The sequence below is a fragment of the Sphaerodactylus townsendi genome, linkage group LG06, assembly GCF_021028975.2.
Source record: "Sphaerodactylus townsendi isolate TG3544 linkage group LG06, MPM_Stown_v2.3, whole genome shotgun sequence".
In the NCBI taxonomy this organism is placed as follows: Eukaryota; Metazoa; Chordata; class Lepidosauria; order Squamata; family Sphaerodactylidae; genus Sphaerodactylus; species Sphaerodactylus townsendi.
The window spans coordinates 54559706-54586897 of NC_059430.1; the positions used below are offsets into that span (position 1 = coordinate 54559706).

The 27192-nt window shown below is 41.5% G+C and overlaps 1 protein-coding gene across 5 annotated transcripts in view; it reads right to left on the minus strand.

Moving 5' to 3' along the window:
• SYT1 (synaptotagmin 1) overlaps window positions 1-27192 on the minus strand; it is a 457966-nt gene that overhangs the window by 168567 nt on the left and 262207 nt on the right. For 4 of the 5 annotated variants that reach the window (XM_048500328.1, XM_048500323.1, XM_048500324.1 and 1 more), the window contains one exon: window positions 3535-3738. In XM_048500328.1, the coding sequence (XP_048356285.1) occupies window positions 3535-3721 (187 nt within the window). In that variant the 5' untranslated portion in view covers window positions 3722-3738. Of the gene's footprint in view, window positions 1-3534; window positions 3739-23429; window positions 23533-27192 lie in introns of those variants that run through there. The other variant, XM_048500325.1, reaches the window with a different exon arrangement.

Genomic DNA, 27192 nt, shown 5'->3' on the forward strand with positions numbered 1-27192 from the left:
AACTGAGCCTACATGGCCAACACATGCAGGGACTTGTGTGCACCTAGCTGCTCTGGCAGCTCTTCTGCTCTCTATCAAGCCCAGCTTTCAAAGGCAAAAGAATTTTGGTAGACAAAGAGAAATGGCAACTGTCCTTCCAATTTGCATTCATAACGCCATTCTGATGCTGTTCACAATTGTTCAGCATTTTTTTACAGCAATGTTTCAGTTGTGACAGTTTTTGTAAAAGGGGGTCTGTATCCTGTGGTGGGATTCAAATAATTTAACAACTTGTTGTTTACAAGCACCATTTTAACAACCGGTTCTGCCGAAGTGGGGCGATCCCACCACTGTCTGTACCCTTCCCCTGCTTCAGCTGCTTCCATCATGGAAAAGCACAGAGATAATCCTTCAATGTCTGTACAATTGTGATCCAGCAAGGAGAAGCAGACTCCTCAGAGCATGCCCACTTCTCAGCTGGTGCTTTTGTGATAAACTATGAATACTGCATGATTGGAAGAAAGATGCAAAACAAACATTGCTGGGAAGATTAGAAGCAGGCAGTAGTTGTTAACTATGGGAATCTAGAGGAGGGTATGAAAAAGCTAAGAAAAATTATTGGAATGAGATAGTCAATTAACCCACAATGGGTCCATATCCAGTGACTGGTTCTGACAATGCAAAATCTCAGCAGCGTCTGGAACTACTGCAAGACCTCTCTTGTTAACAATACCAAACATTTGCTGTTCCAAACTCTATGCAATATTTCCTGCTTTGGTATATAGGACTGATTTCAACAATTGGTGTATGTGAGGGATGGAATTCAGGATTTCTATGAGATACCTTTTGCAGTGTGCCCAGTTGTACAGTGTGAGTACTAGTTTTGCCTCTTCCTTTTCTTTTACTAGCACTGGGCTTGGTGCTCATCAAAATATGGGCTTTGCCTATTCAAACCACTAGCCCATTTCTCACCAAGGTAAACCCCACAAGCATACCAGTTGTGCATATTGCATGGCTGTTATAATTACCCATTCTCAGCCCACCTATGCCCCCACACACTTGAATTGTAATCCTGAGCCACCTTTGTTAGAAGTAACTTGTATTGAAGTCAGTCTGCCTTAGTTTAAGCGAATCTAGGATATTAACTGCAATGGGGTGAATGTGTGCAGATTATCTTGGTGCTGTGAAGGGACAATATTTTTTATACCAGTAGGAGTCTTTGTGAAGGAAACCACTGTTGTGTCATGTTTCCTAGAATGAATTTCTTATATGAGAGACATGGCTTGATGAAAATAATCATAAATGTCATTTTCTATCTGAGCAGCATAGAGGCATGACAATTGTTTCAGCAAAATCCCTTTGAGGCTTAGCAGAATTACCAGTTTTCTTTGTCAAATACACACCTGTTCTTAAAAAAATGTAAGACACATATTCTTCTAAGATATGACACAACCATAAAGACCTACCTTTCCTGGAATTCTCAGTGCAAAGTAGCCATGTCATTTCAACTAGATATTTAATTGTAAACTGAAACAAGCTGGAATTATTTCATTAAATCTTTCTGCCCAACAGCTTCCATTTCAATCTTGTGTACCCTTATTTTAGCTAATTAAAAATTGCATTTTTACAAGGCAAGAGTTGCAGTCATTTATTTGTTTGCTGATAACTGAGCCCCCCCCCCCCCAATCATACAACCATTAATAATTAAAAATCAGATTTGGGAAAGAGTGTTCTACACAATTCAGTTCTGGTCATGGATTTTAAATAAGTGGCATTCTCCTCACAAGTAGAAGCAAATACAGTGGTGGGAATCTTGTATTTGCCTCATACAGCTAAAGGAGGAGGTTGAAGAGCTGGAAGGTGGGGTAGCACAGTACAATCCTTCTTATATCCATATGTTCTTCCCTGAAAATATACCTATGGTGAATATCTTTTCAGTTTTCACCTAGACAGTTTGAGATCAAAGATAAATCCCAGGTTTGGGTAAAGGGCTTGTTAGGATAGGGTTTTGGGGAGAAGGCTGGTAGGACAGGCAGGGTTAAGGGCCTTTCTTCTTTGCTAATTCCCTCTAAATTACAATTAACCAAAAATGCATTTGCAAAGCATCTATTTGCCTAGTTAATTTATATTATATTTTTGAAGTGAAAATTTCCCCTTTGATCAGTCAAATATGTACTAGTATTGTATACATTAGGCCATGCACATTTGAAAGCTAATGGCATATGGGCTTCATGCCATTTCTCATACTGATTTTGAAAGCAGAAATGCTGACTGACAGCCCAAAAGCTGTTTGCTATCAATTTTGCAAAAACTGCATCTGCCAAATTTCCTAGATCCGTTTCAAAGACAAAAATCAATTAATGTTCTGATTTGTAACATGACATTACCAGTCTCACATTATGCCTTTCTGATACTCTTTAAGAAAAGAATAAAATTATGCCAGTAGTCCAATCTTTTTGAAATGTCTTGAGAGTTTTTTTTAACATTTACATGGCAAATGACTTTAAACTGGCCACAGAGAGAGTAAGTGCCTTATAAATTGAGGTTAAATTTGGGTCACACCTGAAGTTGCTCTGCTTTCCTGCCAGATAAGAACCTCCGTCTCCCTAATGGCTAATTGACAGAATCGGATCCCACCAAAACCCTCAGAGCTCAGTTTCTAAAGAGTTCCGGTCTTAATGCCTCCCTCTACCCAAAGAAATAAAACATTATTTTAATGAACCAAAGCATTAAGACATATTTGCTATATATGCGCTCTGGGTATAGCTGCCCTTGAAGATGGTCCAAAAGCTGAAGCTGGTATAGCATGTGGCAGCTAGGCTGTTAACTGGTACATCTGGCTGGACACACATCAAACTGGTTATTAAAGAACTGCACTTGCTCTCAATTGTCCCCATGCTCAATTCAAGATGTTAATGTTGACATATAAAGTCCTAAATAACTTGGGTCCTGCCTGCTTGAAGGAGCACCTGTGCCTGTGTGTACCTGCCTAGGAACTGAGGTTACAGGGAGAGGCACTCCTGGTGGTACATCCCCCTGCTGAGATACAGGGTGCAGGGGCACATGTGAGGGCTTTCTGTACGATTGTCCCTAGGCTCTGGAATAGTCTCTGCTAAGAGATTCGCCATGCATCTACTCTTTATGAGTTTAGACAAATGGCAAAGACATTTGTCTTCACCCAAGCATTTGGCTTACTTCTCTGGAAACCTCCTCTACAGCTGCTGGTCTGGGGGGTGAGGGATCAGGGGAAGTGGGGGTTGGGCTAATTTTATGCAGCTTTTATTGTTATGATGCTTTATTGTGATATTTATTGCTTTAACCTGAGTAACCTGAGTCGTTTATTGCTTTAACCTGTGCTTTAACCTGTTTTATTGCTTTAACCTAGAGACTTTGGTATAAGGTGGGGTATAAATATTTTAACACAATAATAAAAAGCATCATATATTGTTTATACGTTAGCCTCAGTTAATGAAGCACATGCATTTTCAAGTACTTTTAGACACTTGGTAGCAGGTTTTCAGGTGACAATGTCTCTCCAGCTCTGTTTTTACTTACGTGGAATTTTGTTCAGTTCATTCATAAATTTCTCCTTTAATTTGGAAAATGCATCCTCTTTCCCCCCACCTCCACTGCCACCACCTCCTCCTGGAATTGCTGGTTCTGTGCCATTATTTGAGGTTGCAGATGCTGCAGTGGTGCCTTCTGGTGCTGCTACAGCCTGGAACTGACCTTCTTTTGTCATGTTAGTCCAAAGAGAAGCTAGGATGGGAAAAAAAGAGATTTTTTTCAAAATGTTAAAAATATTGTTGTTACCTCAACAGCAACAACAACAACAACAACAACAACAACAACAACAACAACAACAACTGAGAGCAGTAACCGTAATAGGTGCTCCTGCTAACTGGGTAAATATCACATTGTTACCATATTGCTTCATGTAAGTTCATACAATATTTATTAGACCACAGGGAGTTAAGATTTTTCCAGAAGGTAATAGCTTCTTCTGTCACAACTCCTTTTCAATACTACTGAGCTTAACACAGTTATATCTGTTGGATTTATCAATATGGCTCAGCATCTGTTGTTTAAACTTTGCATTCTGCCCTTTCATTCTGAAAGCATAATCAAACTAACCGACAGCAGTTCTGTATATACAAACATTAGATTGCATTTGCATAATTATTCATATATATGCCTTCGTGCAGGAAGCTTCTGAGCAGCAATACTAACTACAACATTAAGAAATTTTTCCAGGATAATTAAACCACCTTGAAGCTTCCTTGAACTCTGTAGCCAGGAGTGAAACCTATTTAAACAATAGAATTGTATATTATTCAGGAAAAAAATGGTTCTCTGTAATGATTTAAAATGTTATGTGTGTGTTTCTTTAAAATGAGAGACAAATTTTAAAAGGAAAGGTGACAGGGAGATGAGGGAGCGAGGTGACTAGTTGTTGCTGTGACTGTGAAGCGTCTGTGCTGAACTGATAGTGAGAAAGGGGCTTGGTGTTAACAACCTAGTTTTAAAAGAAGTGAAGAACTGCCCAAAGAAAAAGGAAAAAAAAAACATTGAGAGGCTAGAAATGGAGTGAAATCCTAATGTAGTCTCAGAGATGTAAAGTAGTGAGAGAGTGAATTGATGTGAGGTGAAAGTCACCTCAGCAGAACTTGTTGCCTCAGATTGTTTTATTAACTGTAAATTAGTTCTTGTAAACTTCAAGCTAAAGAACTTATATAGATACAATTGTAATTTGTTAGATATATCCTGCAATCGCACACTAGTAATTTTCTCAGGACCACATAGCCCTTCAAAACTGCTTTAAAGCTTGGACAAACTACTTTAGGAGGAAATAAAAAGGAGTTTGGAATTAAATTCCTGGTGGTAGCGATATACAGATATTGAAAGAAAGGAATAAATAAACATTATTTTGTACTTATATTTATTTACAAAGAAATAAGAGAGTGGTCATCACATTCCCATTTCTCATTCTGGAGTCACATTGATTGAAAGGCACTTTACTTCTACTGACATTTGCTGCAGACAATATTCTGTTAAATTATTTACTTCTCTCATTGGTATACTAACAAAACCACTGCATCTGTGGGTAGTTAACTGCCTCCAGATTAGAACACATGTTGTGCTGAAATAAGTACCCTTCTACGTTATCATGCTTTTCACTTAATGTTTGTTTTATGAGCAGTTTATGATACCTTTATTTGGGCTCTAGCAAAAACCAAAGCACTTTCATGGAGTGAGAATAAGAGCAATATGAATATTGACTAAGGGCTGGCTCAAACATTTGTTTTTGTTCTGAAAAGGCTGTTCCGATACTGCACTGTGTCCTAAATAACTTTGATTTGAATAATCATTCTATTTTTTTAATTTTAGAGAACCAGAGAGAGAAGGGATTTGAGAGATAACAATAATTCATTATTGCTTTGAGTGTACAATTGTTTGCATTTGCCTAGAAAGAATTATGCATGTAACTTCGCACTGAGAAATTATTTTAACAACCCAATAAAATGAATGACTTATCAGACCAAGAGGTGCAAGAGACATCCAATTGTGAGAGAAAAATCACAAATTATAGGTAAAGGCCTATAACTCACATAAGCATTCTCTTGAATAGTGTTACAATTGTTCATAAGGATAAATGAATTAAATGATAAATACTTTTTAAAAAATTAATAGTTTTCCTAAGAAATGCTTTTTCTGTTTTGCAAAATATTGTGCCTACGGTACTCATATGCTTGTCTCAGTGTTATAAAGGACATGCCATTACCCATCATTTAAGAGAAAAGGGGGGAAACAGGTTTGCAGGGAAGGAAAGAAGGAAAAAAGGGGAGAGGAAGAGAAGAGGCAAAAGAGGAAAGGGAGAAAAAAGGGGCAGAGAGAGAAATGAGAGGAAGAGAGAGGAACAGGAGGAAAGCAGTGAAAGGGGGAAAGAGAGAGTCTCCCTCAGACTGCCGCTCCCCAGGAAGTAAAATAAGCTTAATTTTAAAGTAACACAGGCTTTTTTGTGGCAGTGGTGAGAGGAATGTGGGGCACTTTCCCCCCAGCTCCCCACCACTGAAAAAAGGCTGTGTTGCTTTAAAATTAAACTTAACTTACTTCCAGGCAAGAGGTGGCCTGAGGAAAACTGGGCATGGAGACAAGGCCAGGGAAGGAGAACCCTCCCTGGCCTGCCCTCATCCCCAGTCTCTTACTGGCCACAGCGCTGCTTACTTGCCTGAAAGTAAGTTAAGTTTAATCTTAAAGAAACCGACAGTGGTGGGGGAAGGGGGAACAAGGCACAGGAGGAGCAGTCAGTAGAGAGTGCAATGCTACAGCTTCTGAAGTGCATGGAAGGGTGCTGGTGTTACCGCTGCCCCAGTAACATAAAGTGATTTCTAGGAGTGATTTCCAGTGATTTCAGCTAGTGGCAGCAAGGCAAAGAGGAAAGGCACAGGAGACCGGAGGTTCTTTATTGGCAAGTGATTTCTTGGCACAGCTCAGCAAAGGGGCTGTGCGTCAGCCCCTTTTATCCATTTCCCCAGTAACCCAGGAAAAGGGGTGTAGGGCAGTCCCACCCCCATAGTGCAAAACCAGGAAAGGGGCAGTCCCTTCCATCTAATACAGAGAAAATATTTCAAAATACCAAAGGGAGAAAACAGTCCTTTTGCAAATGCTGATGAGATCAAATCCCAGAAGAAAAGGTTGCGCCTTCTTGCCTGAGGTGGTTCCTTGGGAGTGTTAGACAAAGACAACTTTAAATGATCCAATGAATTCTTGGATCCTGAAAGTAAGAATGTGAACAGTCCAATGAGCTTCTGGATCCTGAGAGTAAAACTTCAAACACCCCAATAGCAAAACAGGGTGACATCTTCCAACAGTCAGTCCACACCCTGAGTCCATCCTTTGTAAGTCAAAAGGTCCTTTTGTTGGTGAAGATGGGATTACCTGGGTGTTGGCTTCTGCCACATTCCAGGATTGACTTCCTTGGGTCTTAATATCAGCTGCTACAAGCTATTGCTTTTACTAACAAATACAAATATCTAAAGTAACATTTCTAATTTTTAAACATTAGATGCAATCCTAAAGAACCTACAATATAATAAAAGAGCACCCACATATATATATGTAAACAAGAATATCCTAAACTAACATTAATAAACCTTGGATCAACTGGAATACCTAGCTAAGACATAAGCATAAACATTAGGCAAACAATAAATCCAACACTGAGGGGCTTATACTAAGTCTTAAAAGAAATAAAAGCAGGAAGAAAACCATGTGAAATATTAGCACAACTGTATATACACGACTTTTCCAGGCCCTATGGAGACTTTTGGATGACACTGGTCTCTTTGCTCTGGTCCTTAGCCAGTGTAGCCTAGCGATAGGCTTAGGAAAATATTTTTATATTTTCCTGGCGGTAACACTGGTGGCTGAATGCCCACCATCCCATGATGGAGGAAAGTGGCACCTGGGGCTTGAGTCCTTTGTTGGAAGAGAGACCACCAAAGAAGACTCTGCCAATGAAGGCAATGACAAACCATTCTTACTTCTCACTTGAAAGCCTCTGCTAGGGTTGTCATAAATTAGTTGTAACTTGATGGCTCTTTACCAGAGGCATAGCTATAACGGGGAAGGGGGTGGGGACAAACGCTCTGGGTAGGCCACCGTTGGGTCACGTTGGGGCGGAAAATTGCCCCCACACCCCTCCTCTTTTCCCCCTTGGCCCTACCCCACCAGACTGCTCCTGAAGGAACAGCCTGGCAGTGGCACCATCTAGCACTCCTCAGCACCGGCCCCGCAAGGCAGCCCAAGACTTACTACGGTAAGTGGGGGGTGGGTGGGGCCTAAGGTAAGTGGGGTGCAGGGGTGGGGATATGGTCCAGGCCTGCGGGGGAGAGGCCTTCCCTCCTCCCCATCACCCCTTGCCATGCTCCCCCATTCCTAGCCACCCCTTCCCATTTCCCCCAGCCCTAGTAATCCCTTGCCACCTTCTTTAATCCCTACCCAACCGTTCTCTTCCTCCCCCACCCCTAGCTCAGCTGGCATTGTTCTGAGAGATGGTGATTTTAGGGGGAAAGTGCAAAAATCATGAGGATCCATGTTTTCCAAGTAGGTTTTTGCACCATTGCGGCATCATGGAGCATGGGATGCATGATTGTTGTTTTCAGACATGTGGCCAGGGGCTTGGGCTGTGATGTGCTGGTGATTTTGGGATGACCAAGTGCAAAAATCATGAGGATCCATGAGGATCCGTGTTTTCCAAGCAGGTTTTTGCACCACTGTGGCACCACAGAGCATGGGATGTGTGATCGTTGTGTACAGACATGTGTCCAGGGGTATGAGCTGTGATGTGCAGGTGATTTTTGGGTGACCAAGTGGAGAAATCATGCGTATCCAGGAGGATCCATAGTTTTCAAGCATGTTTTTGCACTACGGCAGAACAAAGTGTGGGATGTGTGATTGTTCTGTTCAGACATGTGACTAATGGCTGGAGTTGTGATGTGCTGGTGATTTTGGGATGACAGTGCAAAAATCATGAGGATCCATGTTTTTCAAGCAGGTTTTTGCACCACCACAGAGCGTGGGATGTGTGATTGTTTTGGTGCTGCCTGTAAACATGTTGTATAGTTTCATGGTGGTTTCATTTCATTCCAATGCATAAATCATATGAATTCACGAGGATCTGTTTAAAATCATCTGAATCTGGCTTTTACCCAGATTTGTGAGTTAGGGCATGTTCTATAATGTGATGGTGACTTTGAGATGACTTGGTGCAAAAAAACCCTTTGTTCGGTTATGGTGGGGGAGGGCGGCTGCCCATGTGGGAGGGGGAGGCTCAGATTTTGCCTTGGGATCCATTTTCCCGAGCTACGCCTCTGCACTTTACACACACATATGCACATTTTAAAAGACACCCTGTTACATTGGAACATTGCAGAAATACTATTAGAATTATGCATGACCTCACTTCCTGACATTTTGGGCTGGATTCCCCTCCTATGGCAGCCATTTTGTATTTTCCCCCACCACATTGTGTCAAAATTCCAGAGCAGCTCAAGGCTGGAGCAAGCGGTGATTGGCCGGCTCATCATAGGGCTGGGATCTCTCTCCCTCTCTACTGCCATTATAGGGTTAGCAAATGCCTACTTATGGCAGAAGAACTCCTAACAAAATGCCACTTTGCCTACTAATTTAGCAAAAGTGGGAGAAAAATGGTGGTGATGCTCTATAACGCATCCCTCACCCACTATAGCTCATCTCCCTTTCAAGCAAGGTCTTGCCCCAATACAGGCAAGGCATGAACCTTGTCTCCCTTCTCATTCCTTCCCTGCCCATCTGGAGAGGGATTGTAGGTGAGCTACTATAGCAAATAACTAGGTTGCCACTATTTATTCACAGTCTTTAACAGGTTGGGGTTGCTCTTCTAGAGTCACCACTGCCCCCAACTTCAAGTAGGCAGCCACCATTCTAAAGAATGAAAATGAAGTGAGATGAAAATGAAGTCATTGTGAGAGAAAAAGGCTTGGAGTTGCAAGACAGACCTTTCCAAAGAACTCTCCTGTCTTCCCATTTCTTCCTACTGTTTATTTCCCAGTTTTTCCTCACACATACCCCCATAAGCTCTCTCCAACACTACAGCCCAAATGACAGTGAATGAGGGAATGCAGAAAAATAGTCGGGGGGGGGGACTCTTTAAGTGTTTTAAAACCTTATTTAGGTTTTTTAAATTGCAATTACATAATCAAGTATAAAGATAAAAATATCAGACACATGCAAATAGGGGTTATGACCTTGAGGATCTTCGCAAGGCAAAACAGCTGGGAAACTGCACATTTATGATACCTGTGATTTGTTCTGATTCTCCCCTTACTTAGCTTGGGTTCTTTCCAGTCATGTTGACTGAGATAGTTGCCCCCATGCCTTGTCTCAAGTTTGCTACGTATCTTGGTTAGAAGGGGCAGGAAGGTTCAGGTTCCACCTTCCTTCCAGGTAATGGAGGTGGGCAACTGAAAAATCTTAAGCTTAAGAGCCTGCTTTATTTTAACAACTGTTAGGTATGTGTATAGAGAAAGGGATAGAGGAATTACATTTATTCCTCATTTCTTTTCAATCCTTTGCTCAATCTGTGTTGAAATTATGCTTGTGAACATTTTCCTTTTAAAATGTTGGATGCTGTTAGCAGTTCTCTGTACCATGTAAACCTCCACTGTCTTGGACACACTATTTCAAACAGAGGGCACCAGGGGGAAGGCTGGCAGTTTGGCAAGCAACTATTCCTTCAGAGCTGCACCAGGCTGTAAACCATCCCTGTGGTACCCAGGCAGTGGCGTAACTATAATGTGGACAACCGAGAACAAATGCCCCAAGCGCCCTCCAGTGAATCATGTGGAGGTGGAAAATTGCCCCCCACACCCTTCCCCTTTGCCCCGCCCCTTTAGGCCCAGCAGAAGCTTTTCAGCCAGCTGCTCTTTGCAGCTGGCTGAACTAAGGTAAGTGGGGGTGGGAGGGGGGTTGCCACAGGAGGAGGTGCCCCCCCACCCCTTGCCTCACCAGGCCCACAAGAAGCTTTTCAGCTGGGTGCAAAGAGCATCCGGCTGCTCTTTTTCAGCCAGCTGCTTTTTGCAACCAGTTGAACTGAGGTAAGTGGGCAAGGGGGTGAGGCACTGTGAGGGGAGGCATGGGGGGGGCGGGTGCCATTTTGCCCCAGGAGCCATTTCCCCCCCACTACACCTCTGTAGCCAGGAGAGGGGAAGTGGGAGTCACAGAAGTACGGCTTCAGAGTTGGCAAGGATGATGGTGGGCCCTGATGGGAAATCCCTATAAAGATTTCCCAATGTGAAATCCCTACAAAGATCAAATGGTGGCAGCAGTTACCCTAGAGGGAGAACGAAAGCCCCTTCCAAAAGAAGTTGGGAATCCCTGAAAGAGGGCTGGGTGGAATAGGGCCTGCAAGTCAAACCAAGTCTGTCCCACCACAGCAACTTTGGAAGTTCTATTTAAAGCCCTACTCTCAACCCATGAAACACTGAAACAAACAACACACTGAAAGTTAAGGTGTTTTGGTATCATGAAACTTGCAGCTTTGGGGGAAATGGAAAAGATGGGAATTATTCTATTTTCAGCCATTTTTTTCTTTCTGTGCATCTGTAAATTGGGGTGGGGGGGGATAAAGCTCATTCCCCAAATATGGAAAATGAGATGATTCTGCTGTCTTACCCCTTACTTCGACCAAACAAATGTTCCCATATTTTCAGATCAAGGTATCTGAGAAAAACCTCAACCCATTAAAAAAAACCTGGTAACAAAGATGGTTGACAAACTGCCATATAACATAATGAATACTTTAGGGTTATATGCAATAAATTATCAAAACTTTAATATATTACAAATAGGGTTTTTGTGACACCCCCACCAGGTGAAGCGTTGTCTTGCAGGTCTTGTCAGTCAGGGATTGCTAGGGCCTTAGACTCTGGGGTGGCCTCAGAAGAAGGGGAGGAGGTCTCACAGTCTGGCATACTTGGCTTCCCAGATCTGGGATTAGCAGGGGGGAGCGCCAAAATGTCCCCCCACACAGACTGATTTTGCAAGCCCCAGCAAGCCCGGAATTGAGGAAGCCGGCTGCTGCAAGAATTAAGGAAGCCTGACATAGCCCTGCCCACTCTCTACGGTGGCCCTGAGTGTCCAGAGGGCGGGGGAGAAATACCACTGTGCTCCCAGGATGAGGACTGGGGAGCTCCGCCTCCCCTCCTTCTCACCCAGAGTGCAGTGCCTTATTCTCCATTAAGTTGTTGCCATTGCTCTCAGTCTCAAGCCTTCTCCCCAGCAGAGGGCGCCGGCCAGCACAGGAGAAGTCCATAGGCCGGCTAGGAAGGCAATCTCTACCCCACCTGCAAGGTGTTTGTTGTGGGGAGGGGAAAGGGGGCGCACGTTTGTTAGCTGTTTGGAGACTCCTTAAAGGTAATGTGCAAATCCAAACTGCACTTTTACCCTAACATCTTGTTTGCAATTGTGAATGGCCTTGATGGGGGGGGCGGCATGAGGCACCTGGCTTCTTAACTTTTGCTGTGGGGCTGGGCTGTAATCTGGAGAGCTGAGTTTGATTCCCCACTTTCTCTGTCCCACCTGCTGCCCTACAAGGTGTTTGTTGTGGGGAGAGGAAAGGGGGGGCATTTGTTAGCTGTTTGGAGACTCCTTAAAGCGAACTGCACCTGGGGTGCCACAGCCCCACCCTGCGTCCTGGCCACACCCCCGTCATGCCCCGCCCAGCCCCATTGGTGCTACACCACTGTTTGAATCCCACCACCATGGGAACCTGTTACTAAAATTTTTGGATCCCACCACTGGCCACATCCATACTTTTTAATTCTTCCCCCGCCCCAACACACATCTCTACTTCTGCTGTGTTCTCACAGAGAATTGTGCTCCTCTCCTAGTTGAAGGGAGATGTGTTTTTTTCCTGATTTTCTCACATGACAAGAATAAAGAATACTGACAGTGCTGTATAAATAGTATATAGAAGTCTAACTCACATAGTGGGACAACATTCTAAAGATTGTGAGTACTTTGCCAATAAAAAGTATTATATTTTTTAAAACTCTATGAAGAAAAGGTTGGGAGAAACTGTAGATAAATGTGTTAATCAAATATCATTATTTACATTGTTGGCAAACAAATTTGACCCAGAAAGGTTTATGCCGCAAAATTGAGTTACAAGGCTCAAACTGGTGGTTTCCATTCCATCCAAATGCATGATACTTTTCTTGTTTGTTCTGGGAAATGCCAAATACTAAGAAAGAAAGCTTGAGAAATCATTAGTTGCATGTTGAAGTGTTGTTGGGTATTATAGTATTTTGCTCAATGAATGTCAGCTAAATCACAAACAGTTGTATGATATATCATAATTAAATTAAAATTACATTTCTTAATTGTAATATATTGCTTAATTATGTCAGGTCTGGCAGTTGAGAATTCTGGCTTGTAATGGAAGACACAATTTGCAGTGATGACTTTCAGTTAATTAAACGTTAAGTCAAATGTTGTAATTTATTTGCTTCCAATTTTGGCATCATATTGGGAAACTGTGATGGGAGTGCTGACACAAAGCACTTACACTTCTTCTACCTTTTTTTCTTTTCTACAAGAAAGCAAAATAATGAAACAAGTAGAGGCTTTTGATCTCCAGGAATAATGCTCAGTGGACTTTCAGTGCAGTTAGAGGTCACTACATTTAATGAGGCATGCACAAATGCTCTGAGATTTTCTGTGAAGTCTCCAAATGTTATATACCAGAGATAGTTAATAGGTAAGTAGCATTCTACAGAAAAACAAAAACTTGATTGGTAGAAAGTACTGTGCAGTAAGCCTCCTGACTTATAACAGGACATAGATTTGCACATTCAGATATAACACTGACTTTATTAAGGAAATTTACAATGCCAGTGTTCCTGACGTGAGAGAACATGACTGTCTTGTTCTCTGCCTGGCCAACCAAGGTCTCTGGATTGACAGGTAACAACAGATCCTCAGCATAAAAAAGCTGAATAGCAGGGCCTTGCTATCAGGAAATGTTAAAGACATAGGCTGGAGAACTGTTGAACCAGTGAAATTTCCTGTCAACTTTTTTAGATAGCTGATAACCTTGCCCTTTTCTTTACCAAACGTGATTCCTAGATCTAAAATCTAGAAAGAGGTACTCTCCTGCTGTCATGAGATTGCAACACAGAATGTCTCCAGTTGACATGCAAATACTTTGTTATTTTCTTTTTGTGGGAGTCCTGGATGCAGAAGTTGGGAGTGTTAGAGGTAGAAAGATCCACTCAGTGGGTTCTTGGTCTGTCTGTCTCATTGGTTCTTGAACTGGAGTCTGCTATGGCAGAGAAAGTAGGAAGTCTTCCCCTCAATGTTTTAGGGTTCAGTGACCATCACTGTTGCAGGGGTGGGGGTGGGGGAGGGTGTTCTTCAGGCCTTGAGGTATTTTCCTTCAAGGAGTTTTCTTTCCACGCCAAGGTCAGACATTAAGTCCTGACATTAAGTAATACTGCATGTAGAGTGCATATTTCAATGAAAAAATGCTCTCATTGTATATCTCAGTATGTTCCACCTTCATTTGGTTTGTGCCTTTGGCATACAATTAGGTAAAATATATGTTTGAAACATGAGGAAAATATCAGTACACATTAACAATATTCTGGAGACATACGGAACACATCTCTTTTAAGCTCTGCTACTCCCCAGGAATATTAATGACATTTGAATCTTTAATATTGGTCAGGCTGGCATAATTCATTCTGTAATCTTATGTAATGAGTTACATGGTAAAAGTCCTCAGTGAAGGCTAAATTGAAGGATTAGTAACTTTTCAAAGATACTGCTGCTTCATCCAACAATCAATCCTTGTAACACAGTGTTCTTGAAGAACTTACAGGTGTTTGTTGTTTTTCATATTTCACTTCTACAAAATAATGCTCTGCTCCATCCAATATCACTTTAGACATTTGTAATAAAAATTATCTGACTTCTCAAATTCTAAAGACAGAATTGCTGATCTGTTCAACTGCATGTATGAGGGAGAGATACAAAAAAAAATAAAACTATTGACTTTAAGAGTCAAAGTCTCAAAGATGCAGTTTATGAATTAGAAGAGTATCTGAACAAAAGGAATATGGGGTGCTGTGTGGTTTCCGGGCTGTATGGCCGTGTTCTAGCAACATTCTCTCCTGCTAAATATGGCCCTACAGCCCGGAAATCATACAGCACCCCAGTGATTCTGGCCATGAAAGCCTTCGACAATACAAAAGGAATATGGGTTAGTTTGTCTCTCTAATGGACTCTTTAAAACTACCAAGAATTTTAACATTATATTGCAAGAACTCATGATAGATAATTAAAATCAAACTTGAGAGAAACGATAGATCACTTCCTGTGGTACTGATGACCTACTGAAAAAAACATAGGTAATAAGACCATTGATCTGGAAATGCACACTATCTGGAATTCATTTTTTTCTTCATATGTCCTAAGATGAAAATCAATTAAAATGAAGGCTTTGAATTAAGAAAAACAAATAGAGTGCTTCCTATCATTTCCTGCAGCCAAAGCCTCAATACGGAAGCTACGAACAATGACATTTTACTAGTTTAGAACCTTTTCCTCCTTCATTGTCTGGGTCATCCAAGAGCACTTTGAAGACACATTTGTTTTCAAACGTTGCCTGTTTTCTTTCTAAAAAAATAACCTCAAATGACATGAACAAAGAACTTATTTCTTAAGGTACTGCTATGTATGCAGTCATTGTCTTCATCCTGAAAGACTCTTATTTAAGTTTGATTTTGCAATTCACTTGTTTGCTGCTCTGGGGATTTAAATGTCAAGTTTCTTTAAATGTTCAAGTTTCTTACCAACATGTATGGTTGATGTAGCTCTGTTACTTCTGATCAAGCACTTCATATTACTATGTTTAACTTAAATGAACAATATCAATTGATCTGCAATATAAATACAATTAGTTTAGCTCATTTAGATATCTGTTGGTAGATTTTTAACACTTGACCGCAGAGAATCATCTGCATAAGACTTATTGATCATCTTATTGATAGATTACTTACTCTTGTTAAGCTGAATTGTATAGCTGTATGTTTAGTCTACTAATTAGGCTTGGTGATTCAGTAAACTCGAATCACAATCCTCCTCCCCCCCCCCCGGCCATGTTGGCTTTTTTCAGGCTTTCCCCCCCAAATACAGAAACCATGGGGAAAAGCTGATCTGAATATTGGAAAAGATATTCGGGTTTATTGGAATTTGGCTATCTGAAGGCCTAATTCCCATGGTAAGTCCAAGAAACCCTCCCCCAAAACCAGGAAAAAAAACTTGGGGAAGGGGAATTGGTCCCAATTTACCTTGAATATGTCTCTGGTGATCTTTATATTCAGCTGTGGACTCTGGAGGACACAAAAAGACCACCACCCCTCTTGCAGCTGAATGCATGGAGGAGGGGTAAGTGGGAAGAAAACTGCTAATGGCCAATGGAGTTTCAGCACAGAGGTATCACTGCTCTTTGGCCACTCAGGGAAGGTTATTATATCTGTGGAATACTTTCAAAAATTTGGTGCCTGGCCGGAGAGTACAAATTGCAGTGCTGTGTTGTTGGGACAGGAGGCTTAGGCCCATGGGCGCAGGCTAGGTTTACAGGCCTGGTTTGACATTGCAATGAGGAGCCCTGTAGCACAGCCTTATTCCCTCTTATTGAAATGACCTCCTGAACAATTCTGTTTCACAGTTTGTGGAATGACAGAAGCGTGGGGGTCTTCCAGGCTTCCTTAGGCAGACCATTCCACAAACCTGCAGCTACAACAGAGAAAGCATATGACCAGGCAGCTGTTGATCTCACTTATCTGCAGGAGAATACATTCAGAAAGCTTTGGTCAAATATACATAACATGAACACATTTTCACTTAAATGAACTGTATATATATTTGGATTTCACGATCTAAATAATTATATGCATTTCATATTAGCAACTTAATTAATCGTATCATTAATTACCCAAGTTGTGTTAAAGCTTTCTCATTTAGAATAATAATTAGCATTGTAATACTCAGGGTCAGGATTATTATTATTTTTTTAGTTTTGTGCCAGTACTCTTCTGAAAAGCTGAGTTAAATCACATCTCAAAACAGCTACAGAATCCAGTATTCATTCTCTAGACGAGTATATTTAATTAATACTTAGAGGTATGTTGGGGATGGGTTACCTCCATGGAATCTGGGCAAACTCTTACTCTTAAATAAAAATATTACTACCGTTTTGTGATATTGTAAACATTATGTAATATAATAGTTGTCTTTAAACCATGCCTCTTTGCATTCATCACACCTAACTAAACATAATATTATTAAAACAAATCTCATGACTTGCACATCACAGACCCTCAGCATGATGATTGTAAGGATCTCAGTCGTTCTTGTTTCCCTTACAGCCTAACCTGACCTTGAAGGAGATTCTTTTGGCCGGGCGTCCGGCCAGGACCTGCACCAACCTTGTGAGAATGCTTATCCTCGGCTTTGTTTGCGCATAGTAGAATTCCGTTCTCATGAGAACGGGGCAGGGGGGATGGGTTAGTCAGCATTATAACCTGTTTTTTGAGCGGGGATGCTCATTCCTGCCATGTCGTTATTGTGTGTGCTTTCCAGAGGATGTCTGAATAAGCGGACTTATAATCAAAAGCACTTTTTTATTTTTCTGCTCTTTGGAGATTCCTTACATTATGGCAGGAATCTAACTCATTTTTTTCTCTTGACTGTGTTTGGATCTCTGGTGTTCTAACATGCAGAGATTGAGTATTCCTTGACCATGTGGAGAGGCCACGATAGCCCCCCCATAGAGGGTTTGAGCCTTCCCTTCCAGACTCCGAGGATCCCGGAGATGATCCGGTTTCGCTGAGTGCCTCTCTCCCGACCCTCGGTCCAGTCCGAGTCTGCCTCTCTTCCCTTGGGGCGATCGAAGCATGGATTCCAGATGGCGTGTTAGGAGATGCATGAGACTTTTAGAAGGCGCTATCTATGGATCGGCGCCTGTTGACACGATTCATTTCCACCCGACTTAGCGTGTGGATTACAAACCCCAGATGCAGCCAGTCCCTGAGGAGTTTGGATTATCTACCTGCATTCATGCTGACTTACCCAAGAATCCATTGAAAGGTTCCTGGACAAAATACTTCGCCGAGGACATTCCCAGAGATCAGCAGTGGCATGAGTACGGGCTTTCGTCCCAAAGTTACAGCGGAAGCTTAAGGGGCGATGGCGAGGGTTGGATGCGATGATCGGAAGAGGGGTTCCACACCACCTCGGCAGCACCAAAGCCGGGTGCGCGAGCGGCGAATGGGTGAAATCGCTTGGAGCAGTTGGAGGCGTGGAGGAAAAAACCATCAGAGGAGGAACTGGATCCCGATCCCGAATGCGTTACCCATGCCCTCCCGAAAGAAATTGGGACGAGTGCGGTAGCCATGCTGCGGGACGTAAACTTGCCTGGGAGGCCTTGGCGCGGAACTGGTGGGAGGAGGAGCGCGAAGAATCTACACCAGCGGGACCCGTGAAAGAGTCTACCACGGGACCGTGAAAAGCTTAACGCTCCAGGAAATCCAAATGGAGTTGGACCGTGAAAGAAAGCGTTGCGTCCAACAGTATCAACAGAATCTAGCGATTCATGACCCAGAGTGCTGGATCAGTCCAAACTGGATTTACAAGCTGACGGCAGCGACAACATCAAAAGCCATCCAAACCCAGAATGAACTGACTTTAGCCGTTCCAGCGAGGCGAAAGAGCTAGAATTGGATCGAGAGAGGGCAGCTTTGCAGCGCGCAAAGATGCCTTAACGCGCATGAGGAAAGGGAATTGGCTGAGCGGGAACCAAACTCTCTGACGGCAACGTGAGGCGTTGGTTAGAGCCCCAGTTGGTGCCTACACCTTCACCCCTTTGCGCGGCCCTCCCTCCTGCGGAGGCGCGGCGCCTGTGGCCCGGTTCCAGCTTTTCAACCTGGGGGCACCTCCTCAACTCCCTGCTCCTCCAAGCGCCCCTACCCTATCCAGTACAACAACCAGGTTACATGTCGGCCCAGCAACCCAGCCACGCACCTAGGCGATTGAAAGAGGGTTCTACAGACCCCCCATCCAGCTTCGTTTTGATGGTACTGTGTCCAAACTTCCCTTACTTTATTCTGGCAACTTCGATGCTCATATGCAAGAATTTCATGAGTCTATACCGTTCTGAACGTGAAAAAAATACGAGACATTGGGTCCGATTGGTTGGATGGGGTAGCCGCTGGAGTGGTTTGTTTCTCTTTATGAATTGCAGGGGGCCGATACCCGCCGCGGTAGCGGGCTTCCTCAAGCGTTAACGCGTGATTCCAAGATCCCAATGCTGAAAGCGATTGCCATCCGTTACAGTAAAACCATCCAACAGGGCAACCGCTTCTTTGCTGATTTTTGCCCGGTGAATTCAGCGCAGCAGCCAGTAAACTTCCACCGGACTGGCCCGGCGCATGAAATCGCGAGTATTTTTTGAAGCAATGGATATTAAACCCATTGAAACAGTGTTGATTCTTATTCCGGATCCATAAGCGCTTAGCGGATTAGGATCGAGCTCAGCTCGCCAGGTTGCTGCCCGTCTTGCCTATGCCCAGCGCTGGAGGCCGCCCACACCCGAAACCAGCCAACATGCGAAGTAGGCGCTAGAAAACCAAGCCCGGCCCGTGGCGGCTGAGACCGCGGTCGAGAACGCCGCTGCCGTTTTGGGATTGTGCCTCTATTGCGGAGGTCTGGCCACCTGGCTGCCAACTGCCGAAGAAGCAGAAGCCTCCCCTCTCCGGGAGCCCACGCCTCAGATCTGCCAAGCCTCCACGCAAATCCAGCCTGCCAACTCAAGGATCGTCCAAAGCTACTTTTGATGAGGATGTCGAAGAGGAAGAAACTGCGCTTAGTCTTTCAGCGGCACCCGTGGATCTTAATCCTTCTCCTGATCCGGTGAGTGAAGGCAGCGCACCCATTACTATTTTGACTTCCTTAGCCAACCCCAGTAAACATACGCGCATTTTGGCCTCTGCACTTGGCCAGGACCTGCACCAACCTTGTGAGAATGCTTATCTCGCTGTTGCATAGTAGAATTCCGTTCTCATGAGAACAGGGCAGGGGGGATGGGTTAGTCAGCATTATAACCTGTTGTTTGAGCGGGGATGCTCATTCCTGCCATGTCGTGTGTGTGTGCTTTCCAGGATGTCTGAATAAACGGACTTATAATCAAAAGCCTTTTTATTTCTGCTCTTTGGAATTCCTTACAATGATGGCCCCAGAATTTCTGGGGTCGCCACATCTCAAAAAGGATATTGAAGAGATAGAAAAAGTGCAGAGAAGGGCAACGAGGATGATTGAGGGACAGGAGCATCTTCCTTATGAGGAGAGGCTGCAGCGTTTGGGACTCTTTAGTTTGGAGAGGAGACGTCTGAGGGGGGATATGATTGAAGTCTATAAAATTATGCATGGGGTAGAAAATGTTGACAGAGAGAAATTTTTCTCTCTTTCTCACAATACTAGAACCAGGGGGCATTCATTGAAAATGCTGGGGGGAAGAATTAGGACCAATAAAAGGAAACATTCTTCACGCAACATGTGATTGGTGTTTGGAATATGCCGCCACAGGAGGTGGTGATGGCCGCTAACCTGGATGGCTTTAAAAGGGACTTGGACAGATTTATGGAGGAAAAGTTGATTTATGGCTACCAATCTTGATCCTCTTTGATCTGAGATTGCAAATGCCTTAACAGACCAGGTGCTCGGGAGCAACAGCCACAGAAGGCCATTGCTTTCACCTCCTGCATGTGAGCTCCCAAAGGCACCTGGTGGGCCACTGCGAGTAGCAGAGAGCTGGACTAGTTGGACTCTGGTCTGATCCAGCTGGCTTGTTCTTATGTTCTTAATTTTGTCTCCCTGATCTGTCTTTGGCCTTCATGTTGCAAGACAAGAAAAAAAAGGAAGATATTGGATCTTGTAATTAAAGAAGTACAAATCCATAGATCAGCATGATCAGATTTGAGGGGACAGATATCCCATGGCTATCAAGAGTTGCCACATCTCTCCCCCGCCCCACCATTGGCAGTAATGTGTAGTTGTATCCTGGGATAGTTTGACACTGGGTTGATTATTGGCAACTCTCTTTTACATATAGTGGGCTGAATCCAGCAGTATATATCTCCTAATGGAAGAGGTAGGGGTACTAAGTCCCTCTGTTCGTCTGTCATGCTATTCTGAGCTGCAGCAAAATGGGGTGGCAAGGAAGTTTTTTTCTGCTGATGAAAATTCATTCCACTGGATCCACTGATATTCCCAGGCTCTGTTTATTGTTTACCAGTAAAGCTGCCAAAGTATGCCTGTCGCTATCACAAAAACAAGTCATCATGAAATGCAAGACTTTATTATCCATTTAAGCTTGGCCACAGAGTAGCTGCAAATAACAGAAACTCTAACTTATTACATAACTCACTTAAAACTCAAAATACATCCATGGGGCTGGCAAAAATATGGAAAATATGGAAACTGTCATCACTCTCTTATCACTAGACACATGAAAAACAGAAGAAGAACCTGTCAGAAAATTATTGGTGGGTTAGACCCTATTTTTATCTCACCACTTGACTAAGCAGAGTTTATTTATTTATTTACAGTGCAATCCTAAGAAGAGCTATCTGGTCTAAGCCCATTCATTTCAATGGGCTTAGAATAGAGTAACTCTGCATAGCATTGTTAGCATATTTTTATCTTGTGTTTCCTTTTTAAAGCTGGGCTCAAAGCAACTGACACCATACAATTACTATTAAAATAATAAATGTCATATACATTATTAAAACACTTAATTATAAATAAACAATAATGGTGCCCTGATCATGAATCTCGGGTGATGCTGTCATTTCTGTGGTCTGGGAACCACGCATACTCTGTGCGGGAGGACAATGTAAATGAATGGGCATAATATAGGATTAAGAAAATTAGGGAAAAGTGAGAAGGGGAAGAATGCAATATTTACTTATTAAAGTATTTATAACCCATGTATCCTTTCTGCTTACGTTTGAATGCTTCATCCAACCTAAGGATGATTCCTTCGAATTAAGTGGCTCTAAGATCAGTTCATGACAAGTTTTTAAACATTAAAAACCTTTACATTTACCCTTTAAGTAATTACAGACTACCTCCACTCTGCTCTTCCACTTGTCAGAAAGTCAGCTCTGACTTTCAGAAAAGAATTGCCTAATCAAGGACTTTCTATATCTGTATTAAAATGAGATGATCAGAACTTGCAAAAATGTATGAATGCATATGATTCGAACCTCATCTTCCATCATCATGTGCAAATACTGCAGTAAAATGACCCTAAGTCAATTTTGCTGTTTCTTTTGCCAGAATGATCACTCTGTCATCTTTCACACGTACATCTTGTTTCCTGAAGCTTTAATCTGCATTTGAACTCCCTTGAGTTCCTTTATACTGTGTCAGGAAACAAAATGCTCATATAAAAATTAATGTTCAACTGCATTTAGCCATGAAATTCTAACGTCATCCTGAGAGTTCTTGCTATTTCAGAATAATTTTACTACAGAATTACAAATCAATAAATTTCTTCTTGTTTATTCTTCATAAACATACATTTATAGTTACACATTTAACTACCGTTTAATAACTACCATTCTTCATAAACATACATTTATAGTCACACATTTAACTACCTTTAATAAAGTGTGCAAAATTATTTAAAAAACCCAAAATGAACTGTGTAGTGTTTAAATTTCTTTAAAAAATCAAACAATTTCAAGTACATCGTTGAATGGAAAATGTGCTTGCTTCAGTACCTTTTCTCCTCTTAATATTGCTTCTGCAATGGATTATTTTATTTTTCCATAATTTTTAATATCACGAGGTCAGTAAAATGAATTGGGAATTGATTAAGGAATTTATTGAAATTCCAAAAGGACAGGAAATTCAAAAGGAAAGACACATACTCAGAACCAGGTAGGTAGGACGCATCCTGCCAGAAGGAGGGGGCTGCTATGGCCAAGTAAAGCCCATTGGAGCAGCAGTGGCGTAGGAGGTTAACAGCTCATGTATCTAATCTGGAGGAACCGGGTTTGATTCCCAGCTCTGCCGCTTGAGCTGTGGAGGCTTATCTGGGGAATTCAGATTAGCCTGTGCACTCCCACACACGCCAGCTGGGTGACCTTGGGCTAGTCACAGCTTCTCGGAGCTCTCTCAGCCCCAACTACCTCACAGGGTGTTTGTTGTGAGGGGGGAAGGGCAAGGAGATTGTAAGCCCCTTTGAGTCTCCTGCAGGAGAGAAAGGGGGGATATAAATCCAAACTCTTCTTCTTCTTCTTCTTCATTGCAAGGGGAAATGTTTGATTGCCCCCCTCTCCCCTTTGCGAGAGCTCATTGCATCTCCCTCTGTAATAGACTTTGCCACTAATACTGAATAAAGTACATTTCTTTTTCCTCGTACTAGACTTGTGGAGATAAAATTAGCAAGACCTAGTATTTTCGACTGAATCCTTATTGTCAATTATCCATATAGGGCAATTGCAGTATTTTAATAGCTGTTTTGCAGTTTATTTCGAAGTTGAGGAATGTGTCTCATTAAGGAGGCCTTACTCTGTTGCTGGAAAAACTAGGTACCTCTATACTGAAATAGAAAGCAGGATGAAATGGAGGAAGAAAGATGGAGGAGAAAGTAGAGGGTCAGAATAAAGCCTAATGTGGAGACTCCTGTCTTGGGTTACGTCCTTGCCCACATTATGCTTTTGAAAACCCTCTTGAACAGGAGAAACTATGCTCAAAGTTCTCCATGCTCCAAACAAGAATGATTCAATACAATAATTACGTATACAATAAATATGTAAAATTCAAAAAGAATTACCCACTTTTAACGAAATGGTGACTCAGTAGCAGTGATTTGCTGTTGAGTTGAAAAGTTGTTTTTAATCTACCAAATCAAGACAGTGGAATTTTCATCACCTTTTCATGTATTTAGGACAATATCGGTGAGTACTGTTAAGCATCTCTTCTTCTTAAGACAGTGTTCTGTAAATGCAAATTATAATCACTGCTGCAAAAGAAATCACATGCCAAAATACAGCAGGGAGAGAAAATGAGCGAATACAGAAGCAGCTGGCTGTCTCCAAAGTCGGAAAATGCTAATTTCCATATAGGCAGAAAGTATTAGGAAAATATTTTAAAGGAAAGACACTTTGCCATCATTCAAAACAGTTCTGAGCCTCCTTAGCCTTTTTGTTTTGGCAAATCTTGTGACACTGTCATAAACAAAAGAGTTGGGCAACCCTATACAGGCTTGTAACATTTTTGCCACACCAAGAAATGCTTTGCAGAAACAAACCCAAATGTTCTTTTGTTTCTTTAGTGATCTTTAGCCTCCTTCAGTTCAACTTATTTTCCTCCTGCATATAGCATCCCTTGCCATTGCTTGTGGCTTGACAACCATGATTAAAGCTTGGCAATTGCCTGACTAATTACTTGTTTATCCTGCAGACAAGTCCCAGGAGACCATAATTAGTAGGGTACTCTTAAGGAACAAAACCAAAGATTTTACCTCCCAACAGCCTCAGCTGTCAATTGCCTGGAATAACTCATGGTGATAGAGCACTGCATTCCACCAATTTCCTACTGCCATGCTGAGAATACTGAGACACTTCAGATAATAAGGAATACATACTGAAGAACACACCACTGCCCCTTAAAGCTAAACAATCAAGTGGCAGAAAAAAATTAAATTTCAATCACCTATGTTGATTAACCACTAATGCACAGTCAGAAGTCAGAGAATCTTTATTGCTTGCAGCCTTTGGCTGCTGCAAAATCCGAAAAACACAAGCGGTGAACAAGAACACAAACATATTAAGTACAAATGAACCTCAGTAGTACTCAGCATGTACAAAGCGTCAACTATCCTAGGGATTGTATTCTATTCTATTATAATGGAAATATGCTCTGCCATTTTGTGAAATCCCATTCTTAATAACTGAGAGTCCCTATCCCATTTGGGTCTTCCTTGACATCAGAAGGAGAAACCGAATGGTCATGCTAAAACAGAGCATGTTTAATTCATCTCAGAAATAGTCTTTCAATGGAGAAGTTGCTTGTCAGATACTGCTTTCAGTTAGGATGTAATATGTGAGAGGGGACTGGGCTCCTTTAAGAGGGAATTTTGTTGGATGAACTTTTTCTCACTATTATCACCATGACACAACATGCCATACTTTTCTTCCATTTTTTAGATGTGCAGTACCATTCTATGAATCTTTTCTGGGAGTAAGCCTCACTGAGTAGACCTGAAAAAAATTCTAAGTGGACTTGCTTAGGATTATTCTTGTATGTCTGGTTGCACTGCTTTTAATTCAGTTTGCATTTTTCACTTTGTTTGTGTAACAGCTGCTGTTCTCAAGATCTAACTAGAACAGTGTAAATCATGAAAATTGCTGACCAGATTTTAGGCACCCCGTCTGTCTTGTTTGTTTAGCCTATGCATTGCTTAGGGCATGATTTATCCATAATGAAATGCTCACAGAATGCCCACAGAACTGGAAGATCTTTTCTAGGCTGCTTCATCAACAGGCTAAATAAATGTAGTTCATGCAGGCTAGGAAATAATGTGCTATAAAAATGGATGTTTTTTGGGAATGCTAAGGCTGAAACAGATATACATTTTCTGGGGACAGCTTCTGAGTAAACATGGATAGGATGAGGATATAAGTTTGGAACTAAAATAAACAGCCCACTAACTGTAATGTAACTGTTGTTAAGATTCAGTGGAAAGAAAAGGAGGAAGATATTTATTTGATTAATGGTTGTTTTGATAGTGCCCAGCTGGCTACTTGTGGAAAGCTGAAACACTTTATAACAACTGGATTTTTAACCACAAGGCACAGACAGCAAAAGTCTGGCATGATAGACAGACGGACAAATGCAAAAGAGTACTAATAGTAGTTATAACCACATGCTTAGGCAAGATTTGGGAAAACACATGTACCTTCTGATAAATCTTAGAAAATTCTATAAATGTTATACCAAGAAGTAATTTCCTATATTTTGTCTTGCTGGAACTTCATATGTTTGATAGATAGCTGTTAAAGATGACAGCTGTCACATCCGTGTTCTTCTCTTAGAAAAGTACATCAGAATAGGTCAGAATAGGCCATCTGAACAAAATCAATCAAGAACTTCCAAGATTTCCACTATGTAAAGAACATAACATAACAACAACATAAATGGGACCATATAGTCAGTTTGAAATGTTATCTGCATGCTATACAGCTCAGATGGTTTTGCAACCTTTGCAAACTAATTTTATCACTCCTGCTTGCACTCCTTTTTACTTTATTTTATTGCTTGACTGGTCTTGTTTCTGCATTACAAACCAAACAGCAATGATAAGTAACTAGACCACAGGGAAGTCACTGTATTAAAATGAAAGACTTGATACATAGACTACTGGATAAATACATTGTTAAAAAGTCAGTTGCAACTTGACGGCACATTATTCATTCAATTGAAGCCAGTTACTGCTACAAGTATTTCCCCCTCTGAAATGTCTGCACTAATGTATCTTTTAATGCACATAAAACTGTTAAATAATTTAAACAGTGGAACAAAATACAGACTGTCAAACATAAGCTCTGTTGAGTTATGTTTATTTACAGATTTTGCTGATATAATGACCACTCCATAATTCTACTTTGATTCTTGCTACAACAGCAATTTAAGTATATGCAAAAAAGTACATTATAACTTATTTTATATCTTTTAAAGCTCATACAGGCAATGGGAGAATCAAATGAAGGGTTTGTTGACCAATCCTGCAACATGGTCTTAAATACTTAAATATGAATACCATTAATTTTCTTCGCAAATCTCACAAATGCAGAGAAATTATATTATATATATTATAGTATATATTATATATGAGAAATAATATGCCTTAACTTTGCTAGTTATTCTGGTGGCAACGACCTCTTTACTGTGGCTCTACCATATACACTCTAATGTTGATATCTGCATTGATAATAGCATAAAGAAAAGCACTGAAACAACACAACTCTATTGATAATAAGCTTCTCATATTAAAAAAGGCATTTTCTTATAAATATAAATTTCATTAAAGAAAGTAGCTTCACTTCATTCCTACTGATCATACAAATGCATGTATATACAAACACATATACACTAGGCCACTCAGACCCCCACTCAGTCACACCGAGCAAACAAAAACGACCTTTGGGAAAGATTCAGAAAATTTGAAAAGTGTTGACCTCATCAATTATTATTATTATTATTATTATTATTATTATTATTATTATTAGGCTTGACAAACCGCCCAACCCCCGGAGGGCTCTGGGCAGTGTACTATGAGACATAAAACAGATACAATATAAGGTCTCATAAATACAATATAGCGATAAAACATTAAAATTCATTAAAAAACAGAATAGCAGCAATTCCAAAATGTGCCACAAAGAACTTATCAAAGTGGAGGACTGGTAAAAACATGTGCTATGGACTTTATGGACTTGTTCAACTGACAGTTAAACTAGATATGATGCTAGCTAGACATTTATGACAATATCTGCCAGACTGTGAATTTTCCTATACAATTGATGTAGCTGACCTTAA